General features: G+C 47.6%; 1 protein-coding gene across 7 annotated transcripts in view; it reads left to right on the forward strand.

Annotated features, from left to right (window-relative positions):
• The window catches only part of LOC102295354 (rap1 GTPase-activating protein 2), a 33,590-nt gene that overhangs the window by 13,593 nt on the left and 7,823 nt on the right, over window positions 1-12,174 (forward strand). For 5 of the 7 annotated variants that reach the window (XM_042213968.1, XM_042213971.1, XM_042213970.1 and 2 more), the window contains 10 exons: window positions 3,570-3,654; window positions 4,728-4,763; window positions 6,740-6,787; window positions 7,533-7,565; window positions 7,887-8,111; window positions 8,186-8,289; window positions 10,481-10,559; window positions 10,752-10,805; window positions 10,885-10,968; window positions 11,595-11,695. In XM_042213968.1, the coding sequence (XP_042069902.1) occupies window positions 3,570-3,654; window positions 4,728-4,763; window positions 6,740-6,787; window positions 7,533-7,565; window positions 7,887-8,111; window positions 8,186-8,289; window positions 10,481-10,559; window positions 10,752-10,805; window positions 10,885-10,968; window positions 11,595-11,695 (849 nt within the window). The remainder of the gene's footprint in view (window positions 1-3,569; window positions 3,655-4,727; window positions 4,764-6,739; window positions 6,788-7,532; window positions 7,566-7,886; window positions 8,112-8,185; window positions 8,290-10,480; window positions 10,560-10,751; window positions 10,806-10,884; window positions 10,969-11,594; window positions 11,696-12,174) is intronic. The other 2 variants (XM_042213969.1, XM_042213972.1) reach the window with 2 other exon arrangements.

Consider the following 12,174-nt stretch of genomic DNA (forward strand, 5'->3'; position numbering starts at 1 on the left):
CACACACACACACACACACACACACACACACACACACACACACACACACACACACACACACACACACACACACACACACACACACAGTCACACACACACAGACACACAGTCACACTCACACACACACACACACACACATGAGGCGGCTCCAGTTTTTTCTCCTTTTTAGGGAAAACATCAACTTGCTGAAATCAGTTTGGGGTCATAAAAGACCAAAGAGGATGAGGAGCAGGACAGGAGGACGGGAGGAGGAGCGACGTTTTCTTGAAGCAGAGATGACTGATCAGCAGTTGGTTTGAGCGTCGGCTGATGTGGGCGACCTTTAAAAAGGCGCTCCTCTTCCTCGCCGCTGTCAGTAAAAATGGAGGACGACGTCTCTGACAGCGGCAGATCAGTACTGTGTGAACGTGGACATATTTCACGTAGCGCTGTGGTTCTTCTGTGGTGCTGTTTCCGGGTCTGTGACCAGCTGGGTCGCCCCCACAGCTTCCTGTTTCACTCGCTGCCTGTATTGATCGTCCTCGATGTCGTGTGATGGATCAGCCAGCTGGTTTCCATCTTTTTCCAGTTTTTTGTAGTTTTGTTTTTTGCCTCCTACGTTAAAACGCTTGGATTGTGCCTCAGCTGCGTTCAGGTGTCCTGCCATCCTGCGGACATTCGGATCATACCTCGTGCTCTGGGCACTTTTTTCTTACAAGCACAACAACAAACTCCTTAATCTGGTGTTGAGGCTGCAGCACCGCTGCACTGTGACCAGCTGAGGCCTGTCAGCAGCTCTCAGCTTTACCTGGTTGTGATGTTTCGTGCTCTGATAATTCACCCACAGCAGACTGCGGCTCCTTCAGCCTCTCGGAGGTTTGATGCTTGGTTTCGTGTCACACGACAGGCCCGTCTGCGGCTCTGGGCCGGGCCGACAGACAGCAGCTCTCTGATGTTCTGCACACAGAACACAGAAGCAAAAGTCCTTCCTCAATAATTACATTTATCTCACACCAAATCAAACTGTTTGCTATCCCACTCTGATCTGTGAGGTGAAAGGCAGACAGTCCTCCAACCGGCTCAGTGGGGCGGCGGCCATCTGTCACCACGACAACAACAAACACGGTGACTCAACCTGCTGATCAAACACAGCTCAGAGCCAGAAATACCTGCAGGACGCCGCAGAGAGAAGGACCCACAAACACTGGTGTTTTATTACAGGGCTGGGACGGAGGCCAGGAAGTAGACGTCCCCACACCTCGGAGCAAAACCCACAGTGGGTCTAATATTGAATCCAGCCCCCACAGCGGGGATCACAGGCTCAGCAGGAAGTCAACAGCACCTCCGAGGCATAAACTCTCACCATGATGTCACCCGCCGGCTCTGGAAGCCTTGCTTTTAGCATCGGGGAGGGTCTGTTAGTACAGTAACCTCCCAGCGGCCATATTACTGGTCACATGATGAAACTAAAAAAGCTCCAGTAGCACAAACAGCCCAGAGATCCAGGTCAGGTGAAGCTAGCAAACAGCAAGCAACTATAGCCACCTGTGTCACCGTCCACCTGCCAGGCAGAGAGGCCACGCCCCTAATCATGCAAACTTTATGTCCTAATACGATTTAAACAGGTGGAAGGTGGAAACGATCTGCAGGAACCAGTTTGTATGTCAGGCTGCAAACGACGGGGCTGCCGGAGCCTCTGCTGGAGCCTCTGCTGGACGTTAGAGGAACTGCAGCTGTTTGTGTATCAGCATTTAAACCTGAGCTGTTGTTTAAGTCAAAGGTCTCAGTTAGTGGTTATTGATCTCCCAGTAGTACTGCGAGCCTGAGTATTAGAGCAGATCAACATTCAAGTCGAGCTCGGCGATATTTAAACTCATATGAGTCATCGGAGCGTCCAGATGACTGAAGGTGACTCAGCGAGATTCACATGCCGTCACATGACGAGTCATCAGGCTCTGTGTTTAGATCAACAATCCCAGCATGCACTATGATGGCAGCACCCCAAAAAGCTTAAACCAAGTCAAGCTGGTCTTCATGGGGGCACCTGATGCAACCATGGCAACCACGGCGAGCAGATAAGCAGCGTTGCCTGAAGGTGAAGAAAACTGATGGTGTCCTGGTCGGGTGGTGCAGCTGAATACAGCGTGGAGGCTGCTCTGTGTTTGCACTCAACACTCCTGCTCTGTGACAGATGATGGTAATGATGAAGTACAGCACACACACAGACACACACACACACACACACGCCTCTGTGTGTGTGTGTCTGTGTGTGTGGTCTGTGTGTGTGTGTGTGTGTGTGTGTGTCTGTGTGTGTGTGTGTGTGTGTGTGTGTGTGTGTGTGTCTGTGTGTGTGTGCTGTGTGTGTCGTGTCTGTGTGTGTGTGTGTGTTTGTGTGTGTGTGTGTGTGTGTTGTGTGTGTGTGTGTGTTGTGTGTGTGTGTGTCTGTGTGTGTGTGTGTGTGTGTGTGTCTGTGTGTGTGTGTGTCTGTGTGTGTGTCTGTGTGTGTGTGCTGTGTGTTGTGTGTGTGTGTGTGTGTGTGTGTGTGTGTGCATGTGTGTGTGTCCATGTCCAGGGTGTGGATGTTAATGTGTCCAGGTGTGTTTTGTGTAACGCGTCACATCATAGATGACGCACCTGTGCTGTGATCACCTGTGCAGAGGCTCCGCCCTATAAGCGCGGCACAGTCACAGGTGACGGCTGTGATGATTGGCTGTGTAGACGAGCAGCTGCGTGTGCAGAAATATGGAAAACGTCTGTTCTGTTTACAAACAGTGAAACAATAAATGCAGCTGAAATGAAAATGAAAACGTTTCCTCACACATCGACCTCGGCACCAATCAGAGCTCGGCATAATTCCTGTAGAATCTTTTCAAAGTAAAAGCATTTTACATTAGTTTCTGAAAGAGTTTACACTCTTGTTTTGAAAAACAATCCCTGAGGTTTGCGTTCTATCACCAGGTGGCGCCATCTGTGGCTGCAAAAACACAACATGGTCCTCTGACCTTTGACCTCTGTAAGGACTTTCCTGCTGATCTGTGGGCCAGCCACTCGTTTCAGCGTTTTTGACCCACTGCTCCCCGTCACCACAGTTTTTGTTACGTAAACCAACGGTGACCCCAGAGAGCGTCCACAGGTCAGCAGGTCACCAGTCACAGCGCGAGCACTGATCACAGGTGAGGCTGCTGGACACCAAACAGGAGCATCAGTGACTTTTAACTATAAGTAATAAATATAAATAACGAAGCCCTGAGGTCATTCCAGGTGATTTAAGCCCACCCACACTGTGACCCGTGTGACCAGTGATCACATGGTGACCTGCTCCCACTGATGGCTTAAGACTTTTAGAGCTGAAGAAGCCTTTTGGGTGAGAGCAAAGGAGTTACCGCTCAGCCTTCTGCTGCCGCGATGCAGCTTGAAGGTTTTCCTAACAGCGAACACATTTCTCACCTTTCCTCTCACCTGTTGGGTGGTGTGGCTGCTGGACCAATCACAGCTCCGTTTGTCTTGAATAGAAACTTTATTGTGACGCTGGCGTGCTCTGACGATGGCGCCGCCGGGTCGGCTCACTCGTGCTTCTTCCTGTGTTTCAGCAAACAGGAGCTCCTCGCCATCTCCAATGTTCCTGTGGCTGACGCCCCCCCCTCTCCGCCCCGCACCGCACCCCCCACCATGAAGGTAACAAGCCATTTATTTTCATCTGCACATTTCATGAACTTTGCTTTCACATCGCTTTCAGTTTCAATGAGCTGCAGGAATCAGAAACATTGTTTTTGTTTATTTATGTTTTTAACAACTTTTATTCAGACGGAGTCACCGTCTCACCACAACAGCAGGTCCTTGTAATGTTGCCTCTGTGCACCACCACAGTGAAGGTGGATGAGGTCAGCCATCCAAAGAGAAGGCAGAGCAGGCAGGGTGGAGTGGGTGGAGATGAGCAGCGAAAGGTCTAAAGATGGCAGTGAGAGCTGCTGTGCTGGAGGGTTGGTGGGCCTCACTTTAATCACAGAAAAGCTGCTGACCTGAGATCAGCTCTTTTCTTTATGGTGAGAAACTCCTGAGAAGCTTCTCAGCCTCCATCTGCGCTGTGACGCTCCGTGTGACGGAGCAGAGGCTACAGCCCGCTTCACCCAGGAACACCAGCCCTCTGCAGCCGTACAGGCTCGACAGACAGATGATGGGATCTTTTCTCCTCATCAGTCTGCTCCAGCTTCATCCTGGTTTCATCTTTCAGACCTGTGCAGATGTTCCTGAGTGTAACCAGAGGTTTGCACCTTCTGTCTGACCTGAGTCTTCCTGACCTGGTCAGACGGGTGAAGCTGTTTTCCATCAGCATGGATCTGACACATCTGTGGGAGTGTTACACACAGCCCTCAGGAAGAGTGCTGACAGATAAGAGCTAATCTCTTTACCCTCTTTGGAGGTCATATGAGGAATTTCAGTGAACAGCAACAAGTTCAGCACTCTGATGATGTTTTACCTGCCTGCCTTCAACCGTCAATGCAACACTTTAATTAAATGCTTCAAATTAAAGCTGAAGGCCAGTCACACCTGGATGGATCCACTGTGGGGTGTACAGAGCCAACATTTCCACAAACTTATGAACTGTTAGGTCATTCAGGCCACATGGAGCTGAACAGGAACCTCAGCAGGTTCAAATAAACCAGAAAAATCCTCAGAAATGAACTTTTAACCGTAAATGATCCAACAGACACAAATAAACAGCTTTGACCCCGTTTGTGTGTCTGCAGTCGGCTCATTTCTTTGACATGATGGACAAGATGGAGGTAAGAGTGTGTGTGTGTGTGTGTGTGTGTGTGTGTGTGTGTGTGTGTGTGTGTGTGTGTGTGTGTGGTGCGTGTGTGTGTGTGTGTGTGTGTGTGTGTGTGGGTGTGTGTGTTGTGTGTGCGTGTGTGCGTGTGTGTGTGTGTGTGTGTGTGTGTGTGTGTGTGTGTGTGTGTGTGTGTGTGTGTGTGTGTGTGTTGTGTGTCTGTGTGTGTGCGTGTGTGTGCGTGTGTGTTGTGTGTGTGTGTGTGGTGTGTGTCGTGTTGTGTGTGTGCGCGTGTGTGCGTGTCGTGTGTGCGTGTGTGTGTGTGCTGTGTGTGAGTGTGTGTGAGTGCGTGTGTGCGTGTGTGTGTGTGCGTGCGTGTTTTTTAAGACTTTTCTTCAAAATGAATTCTCTCCTTATCCGGAGCAGCTTCTCCGACAAACAACAGGCTTCATGCAATATTCATTTAGCTTCCAGCAGAACAAAACCAGGTTTCAGCCTTTAAATCAGGTACAAACATGACACAACGACGCTGCGGCGTTTCATCCGTCACTTTGGATCTTTGTAATATCTCTGGACACGCGACACATCTAAGGCGTGTTATTTCCCCTTCTTTCTTTCTTTTATATGTTTTATCCTGTTTTATGCTTCTTGTTCTCTCTGGATGTGCTCCTGTTACACCTGCACCTCTACGTCTCATCGCACATCATCATCGTAGCCCTGAACAGGGAAATAAGTTGGATTTTTCCTGCTTGTTTCCTCAGATAAGTAACCCGGTGACTGATGACAAACAGCGGCAGGGTTTAAGTAAAAACAACCGGAGAATCAGCAGATTCTGAACTAGACAACAGCAACACGTAACACTCTCTTTATTTATTAAACACAATAAATCCTTCAGCAGCGAGGGTTTCTGTGTGTCTCCCACTGTGGAGGATCTGTGGGCCACTCGCCTTCACAGCGTTGCTTCAGCTCGTTGAGGTTTCATTCAGCCATGCACAGAGAGCGAGCTGTGCATGCACAGAGAGCGAGCTGTGCATGCACAGAGAGCGAGCTGTGCATGCACAGAGAGCGAGCTGTGCATGCACAGAGAGCTGTGCATGCACAGAGAGCTGTGCATGCACAGAGAGCTGTGCATGCACAGAGAGCTGCATGGCTGTGTGTGGATCTGTGACCTGCTGATGACCCAGTTTGGTCCAGCTGTGGGACAGACGTCCACAGCCTGACTCTGAACACTTTGGTTCATCACCGCTGCATGTGTTAGTTTTTTGATTTTGAACAAACTCTTTGGTCTCGCTTTGTTCCAGAAGTCTTTGATCAGCTGTAGCTTTGCAAACTTTGACCTTTGACCTGCTAACTGAGGCCTATAGAGGTGGAGCTGTTGGGACCTCAGGTGAAAGGTGTCGTTGTGTTAACACATCTGAATGCTGCAGAGCTACAAACCTCTGAGTCGATCACGCTCCTGTTTACCCAACAGCTCAGTGTTTCTTCACTTTGGTTGTGTTTTGGTTGAATAAATAATCAAAAAGATTTTTATTATGTCCTGATATGTAAAACATTAACACACCATTGCTAATTATTAAATAACAGAAATTAATTTTTAACATATTTTTTGTGAAGTAAAGAAATTTGTCTTTTTTTTTGTTTGTTTACTTTTTCTTTAATTTTGTGAAATTTGTTTGTCAGAGTCAGAAAAACTCTTCAGCTGATGTTTGTGTGGTTAAAGCTCATCTTTATCAAAGCTTCACATTAATCCTGTTAGCCTCACAAAAGCTCTAAAAATCCACCAGTGGCTGAAATGTTGCTCCATCAGTGCACATATAATCCACCAAATCTGCATTAATCCGCAGCTGAAAGTAGTTCTATGTAAACACACTGTTTCCTCCCATATTAGCGAGCTGTTTCTTATTTTAATGAATCAGACTGAACCTCTGTGAGCTGTTTTACAGCTTCACGTGTTCAGTCTTCATCACGTCTCTCTCCCCGTCTCTGCTGCAGCAGGTGCCAGAAGCTGCAGAGATGAAGACAATCCCTCAGAGACAGAAGGCACGTCTGTCCATCTGTCTGTTTGTCCTCATATCCACCCGCGCTCACTTTTACGGCTTCATTTCATTCATGCTCATAAAGATAACCTGGGGAAGTCCAACCTTCAGCAGGTGTGAGAGCCTGATCGAAGTTTCATCACCCGACTCAGCTGAGAACAAACTGTACTTAAAAGATGGAAATGACCACTGTGATTGTTACAGACTGTATATAAAAGATGGACGTGATCAGCGTGGTTTTCACATGTTGGAATAAGGGCGGAGTGCTAATGCTAGCAGCTAGCTGTGGTGGTTCTACAGTGTGATGATGATCACGTCTGCGTTACACACAGGAGGACCATGTGACAAACACGCTGACGAGTTTATCTTAGCTGCACTCGGGTTTGTTTCCTGGAGTGGCAGCACAAAACAAAAGCTAGCCGGGTGCAGTGATGGCGGCTGTGGTCGACCGCGGTGAACGCTGAGGCTGTGAGCTCCTCGTTGTGTCTCAGTGATTGTTTTGAATAAACGTCCTGCTCAGCGTCATCCCTCCTGTGGTCGCCTGCATGTCTGCATCATTCCACTTCATGCATCTGTGTTCATGTTTAAGCTTTTTCACTGTAAGTCCATCTCATGGATATTTTTTATGTTCATGACTTCAAACATAAAAACAGCACATTTACATAAGTAAAGTCAGTCAGTGATGAAAGGACAGCTTTGATTCCTCGTGTGTCCAACACATGTTTGACGTCTCCGTCTTTCTGTTTCAGGACGACTACATTCCTTATCCGAGGATCGAGGAGGTGAGACCGATGTTAACACAGCTCAAAACACAAAGCTGAACATTACTGCTAATTGTTTTTTTCAAAAAGGAGGCATAACAGGAAGTCAGATCAGGGGTGCGTCAGCCAATAAGAGGAGAGGAAAGTTTTATTATAGTAATTTTGTTCATACTGACAGCAGCTAACAATCTTGGGGGTGGGGGGGGGGGAGACTAGATTCTCCACTGGACCGCCTCCATATGACTCAAACTCTCACTTTCCTCTGATTTGCCGGCTGCAGGAAGCCTGCTGAGGGGTGAGGTGTGTGCTTTTGTTTCACACCTGTCTGAATGTGTGTTGCAGGTGTTGGAGAGGGGGGGGCCGTACCCTCAGGTGATCCTACCTGAGTTTGGAGGCTACTGGATCGAGGATCCTGATGCTCCTCCTCCCTCTGCAGCCAGCAGGGGGAAGGAGGAGGTGGAGGAGGAAGGAAGACAAGAGGAAGAGACCGCCCCAGGGAATTATGGGTACCATCTGGAGGAGATCAACGAGGCTGCTCGGGCGTACAGGAAGCACTTCTTGGGCAGGGTGAGGTTTGATTAAATCCATCTTCATCCTTTGCTGTCACCTGATTGGTTGACGTCCTTCTCTTTTGTTGTCAGGAGCATTTAAACTTCTCGTGCTCATCGAGCAGCGTGGGAAACCTGCTGCTGTCTGTGAGACACGAGCAGGAGAAGGAGCACGAGCACCTCCTCGTCATCATCAGGTAACATGACAGGCTTTCATGGCAAGGGACTACAGACTGTAAAGAAAAGATGGGAAACCCTGCTTTCTTTCTAATGTTCAATCAATCAGAACTTTATTCATCACATGAAAGTTGCCCTGCAGTGAAATGGGTCTGGGCCCAGACCCGCCGTGTCCTCCAGGAGGGAACAAACATCGAAGGCGTTTGGAAAGGGAGGAGGGATGAGTGCTTATCAGTGTATGTGTGTGTGCGTGTCCAGAGTTCAGCTGAGACAGTGTCCTTCGCCCTGCCAGGCTAAGTAAACAGTCTTCCAGCCAACCCAGGTGGGCTTGCATGGAATGGGAAGAACAGACTAAACAGTCGTTATCAGGGAGTTGTTGTTCAGCTCCAGCCTTGAGCCCACAGCTGGTGCCGAAGGGATAGCCGCATTATGATGGTGGTTTTTACTTTAGTGCGAACAGCTCATGAGAATTTCAAAGCAGTTCTAACAGTCCAACACTGGTCTCTCAATCTCCCGTTGGAGAGCCGCGAGCTTCTCCATGATGTTATCAAACTTGTGCTCCGTGATGTTGTCAGTCTTGTGCTCAAAGAGCCGATTCTGAGAACTCACGATCACAGTGAGCTGCTCCAAGATGTGATCCAATGTACGCTCAGAGGTCTTATTCTGAGTGTTCACAGCAGCCGTAAGCTTCTCCAAGCTCTTAACCATGCTGCACTCAGTGAGCCCATGTTGAGAAGCCGCACCTCGTCCCATCGTTTCAATCCCAGCGGGCAGCCTTGTGGGGATTTGAACAGCCGGTTCCGCTTTCTTAATTCTCCGATAAGTCAGGGCCAAGCCAGCTCCGATCAGCCAGAACCCTGTTATCATGGTTCATAGGTAGATATCTTCAGCACTCAGGCTCACCCGAGCCCAGACTTCTCGTTGAGAAAAGGGTGTCAATAGCGTTCAGAGACCAGTTGATCAAATCCATAATTCTCTTTAGGTTTTAGAAACAGACTGTGAGAGTGTTCCAGGGAAAGTAATACAAACGAGACAAGACAAGGACATAGAGGCTAAGCAGGGAAGATAAGGGAGAGGAGGAGAGGAGAAAAGTACGACCGCCTTCGCCAAGAGCCAGCCTTCACAATCAATGTTTGAGTCCATGGTGGATGGGAAAAGAACAAATGAAAGGAACCTTCAAAATTAAACAGGAAATAATCTCACACAGACAAAATGAAAAGGGAACAGAGATCATCATGGAGGCCATGACCGGTGTGTTTACCCCAAACAGCTCTGTCCTCTGAGTTTAAGCTCTCTGATGATGAACATGAGCTGATAAAAGCCCAAATGAGCTCAGTGTGAGCTAAAATAATCAGGTTCTAAAACCAGAGTTTGACTCAGTCCACCTACGAGGCTGCTGCTCTCAGATGAGTCAGATCCCGTGTGGAGCAGATCTTCTATAAATTGACCACACTACCCGAAGAAGAACAGCAGCCGACTGAAGTCTGTATGAGCAGGCAGCTGGGACCGATGGCCAACCACCTCGAGTTCAATTTAATTAAGATTTCATGTTGAAATAGTTCTTTGTTAATGCACCCTTCACAAAGTCAGCCACCTCTCCTCTTGAGTCTTCAGGACTGCTCTCTAAGATCTAAAGTGCTCGAGTCAAAGGAAGCTCTTTGGGTCATTAAGGTCACACAGGAGGCAGGTGATAGGGTGGGGCTCATAAACATGTCAGGATCTGGTCTTTTGCCACTGATGGCTCATGTAAGCTACTACAAATATCTCGCCCTACTTGAGTCGGCTCATGGCAGGTGTTCGGTAGGCCAGGTGTTACCCAGATATTACGATACACCTGACATCTGGCCCAGATGTGGTGGAGCTCTGGCTGAGTAGAGGGAGCAAGACTTGAGTCATCTCCCTCGGTCAAGGCCGATTATGGTCCAAAGAAAACTGCAGATGTGATCCACACGTGGGTCAAACCTTTATCGCTACCTGGTGTCCAGGTGTGACTCGGTTGAGCCTGAGAGATTATTCCAGCTGTGGATCGGACTGCTCCTCCTCACGTTTTCTTGTGAGCAAATATTTGTGTTTTGTGGTTTCGAGTGCCTGTGTTCACACAAGTCTGTGTCACAAACTGTCAATGAGTCAGTGTGAGGACAGAACTAGTATTTAGTTACTTATTCTTGGAGTTAAGTTTTGGTTTCTGGTGCGTCTCTCCTGTTTCATTAGATCTCGGGTGAAAAGCGTCTACCACAGATTATCTCTGGCAGAGCTGCCGGACATCCCAAGTGTACCAGAGCTGGCCAAGGTAAGCACCAGCATCTCAGACTGGTTCCATAGTGTAGCGGTCATCACAGCTGCTTTACATGCTGTACCGAGTTCGAGCCCAAGTGGGTCCATGATGTCCTCTATGGTTGAACTCACCCACTTTGGTAGAGGCTGAGACTTTTGAAGGCTCAGCGTTGTTCTAACTGTAACCTCTATGTTTGTCATTGCGAAGCTGCTGTGCGACGAAGCGGCAGGTATACGGTTCAGTCCCGTCCTGTACCCAAAGGTAGGCTCCCACACCGTCAGCACACCTGGGTTTCTGTTCCGTGTCAGAGGAGATGATGCACGTCTGTCTTTGTCTGCAGGCATCTCAGCTAATAGTGAACTATGATGAGCATGAGGTGAACAACACCTACAAGTTTGGAGTCATTTACCAGAGATTTGGTCAGGTACCTCACCACCTGCTCACGCTTTGTGTCCACTCGGTGTTTTTGTTTCCATCTTCCTTCTTTATTCCCACTAGTGGACTGATTTCTAACTGAAGCACGTAGGTTTGTTGATGTTAGTGATCAGTGCACTCCATTAGCTGTTACTGTTTTCCACGGGTTTTACTAAATACGCTGCAACTATCGTATGGACGAAATGAGCTGATTTAGAGGTCCTGGGTGATTTTACATGGTATGACCAAATATATATAAGCTGTAAGCACTCCAGAGGACACTGCAGACCAACCCAGGAAGCTCATAAAGATGTTCGCTCATTCTTAGCGTTGCCTTGTGAAAGAATTTGTATTGTGTTCCAGTATTTTGTTTTGGAGTGCTGGGTCACTGGTACGGCCTGGTTGATGTTATTGATCCTGCTGATTATATCAGCACTTCGTCTGCTGTAAAACCTGTTTCAGCAAATGTTTTCAAACTATGAAAAACACATTAGCCAACATTATTTTTAAAATAATAATCTCAGTGTAGTCCGTCTTTTGTTCTTTGGCATCATTAATAAGCACTTCACATCTGAGAGTAGTTCACCTTCTGTGATGAGTGTATCGGTCGTAGCTGACATGTCACCTGTCCCTCAGGTGTCTGAGGAGGAGCTGTTCAGGAACAACGAGGAAACGCCGGCTTTCACAGAGTTCCTGCAGCTGCTGGGAGACACAGTGGATCTGCAGGACTTCAAAGGGTGAGAGACAAGACAAAACTGCAAATCATCACGTTTAATCAGTTATTTCTATCAGTAACATGTCAGTTGATACCAAAACAGATCCTTTAGTAGCAACTAGGGCTGCCACAAACGATTATTTTGATAGTCGACTAATCAGATCATCATCCATTGGACGTAAAAAGTACAGTTTATTGCACCAGCAGCATCTGCTCTTATATAACTATCATTAGCTTACAGCTTTAAGTGTTTAACTAAAAATAAAGACAAGATGATAGTTTATTAAATGTTAATGACATTTGCAGATTGTTTCGGTGAAGTTTAATAAACTCCTTCTATCTAAAATATAACAGGACACCGGAGTATATTCTCCAGCATCTCACACTTCTGATAATCAGCTGTCTGCTTGACGTTTATTCAGCTGTGTAAAAACTATAACTTTAATCTCAGCCAAACCGATTTACTCAGGAACAAATAAAACACTAAAAAAAGCCAAACAA

Source organism: Haplochromis burtoni, unplaced genomic scaffold (genome assembly GCF_018398535.1).
Source record: "Haplochromis burtoni strain Fernald_Lab_line unplaced genomic scaffold, NCSU_Asbu1 Contig_505, whole genome shotgun sequence".
Classification (NCBI taxonomy): domain Eukaryota; kingdom Metazoa; phylum Chordata; class Actinopteri; order Cichliformes; family Cichlidae; genus Haplochromis; species Haplochromis burtoni.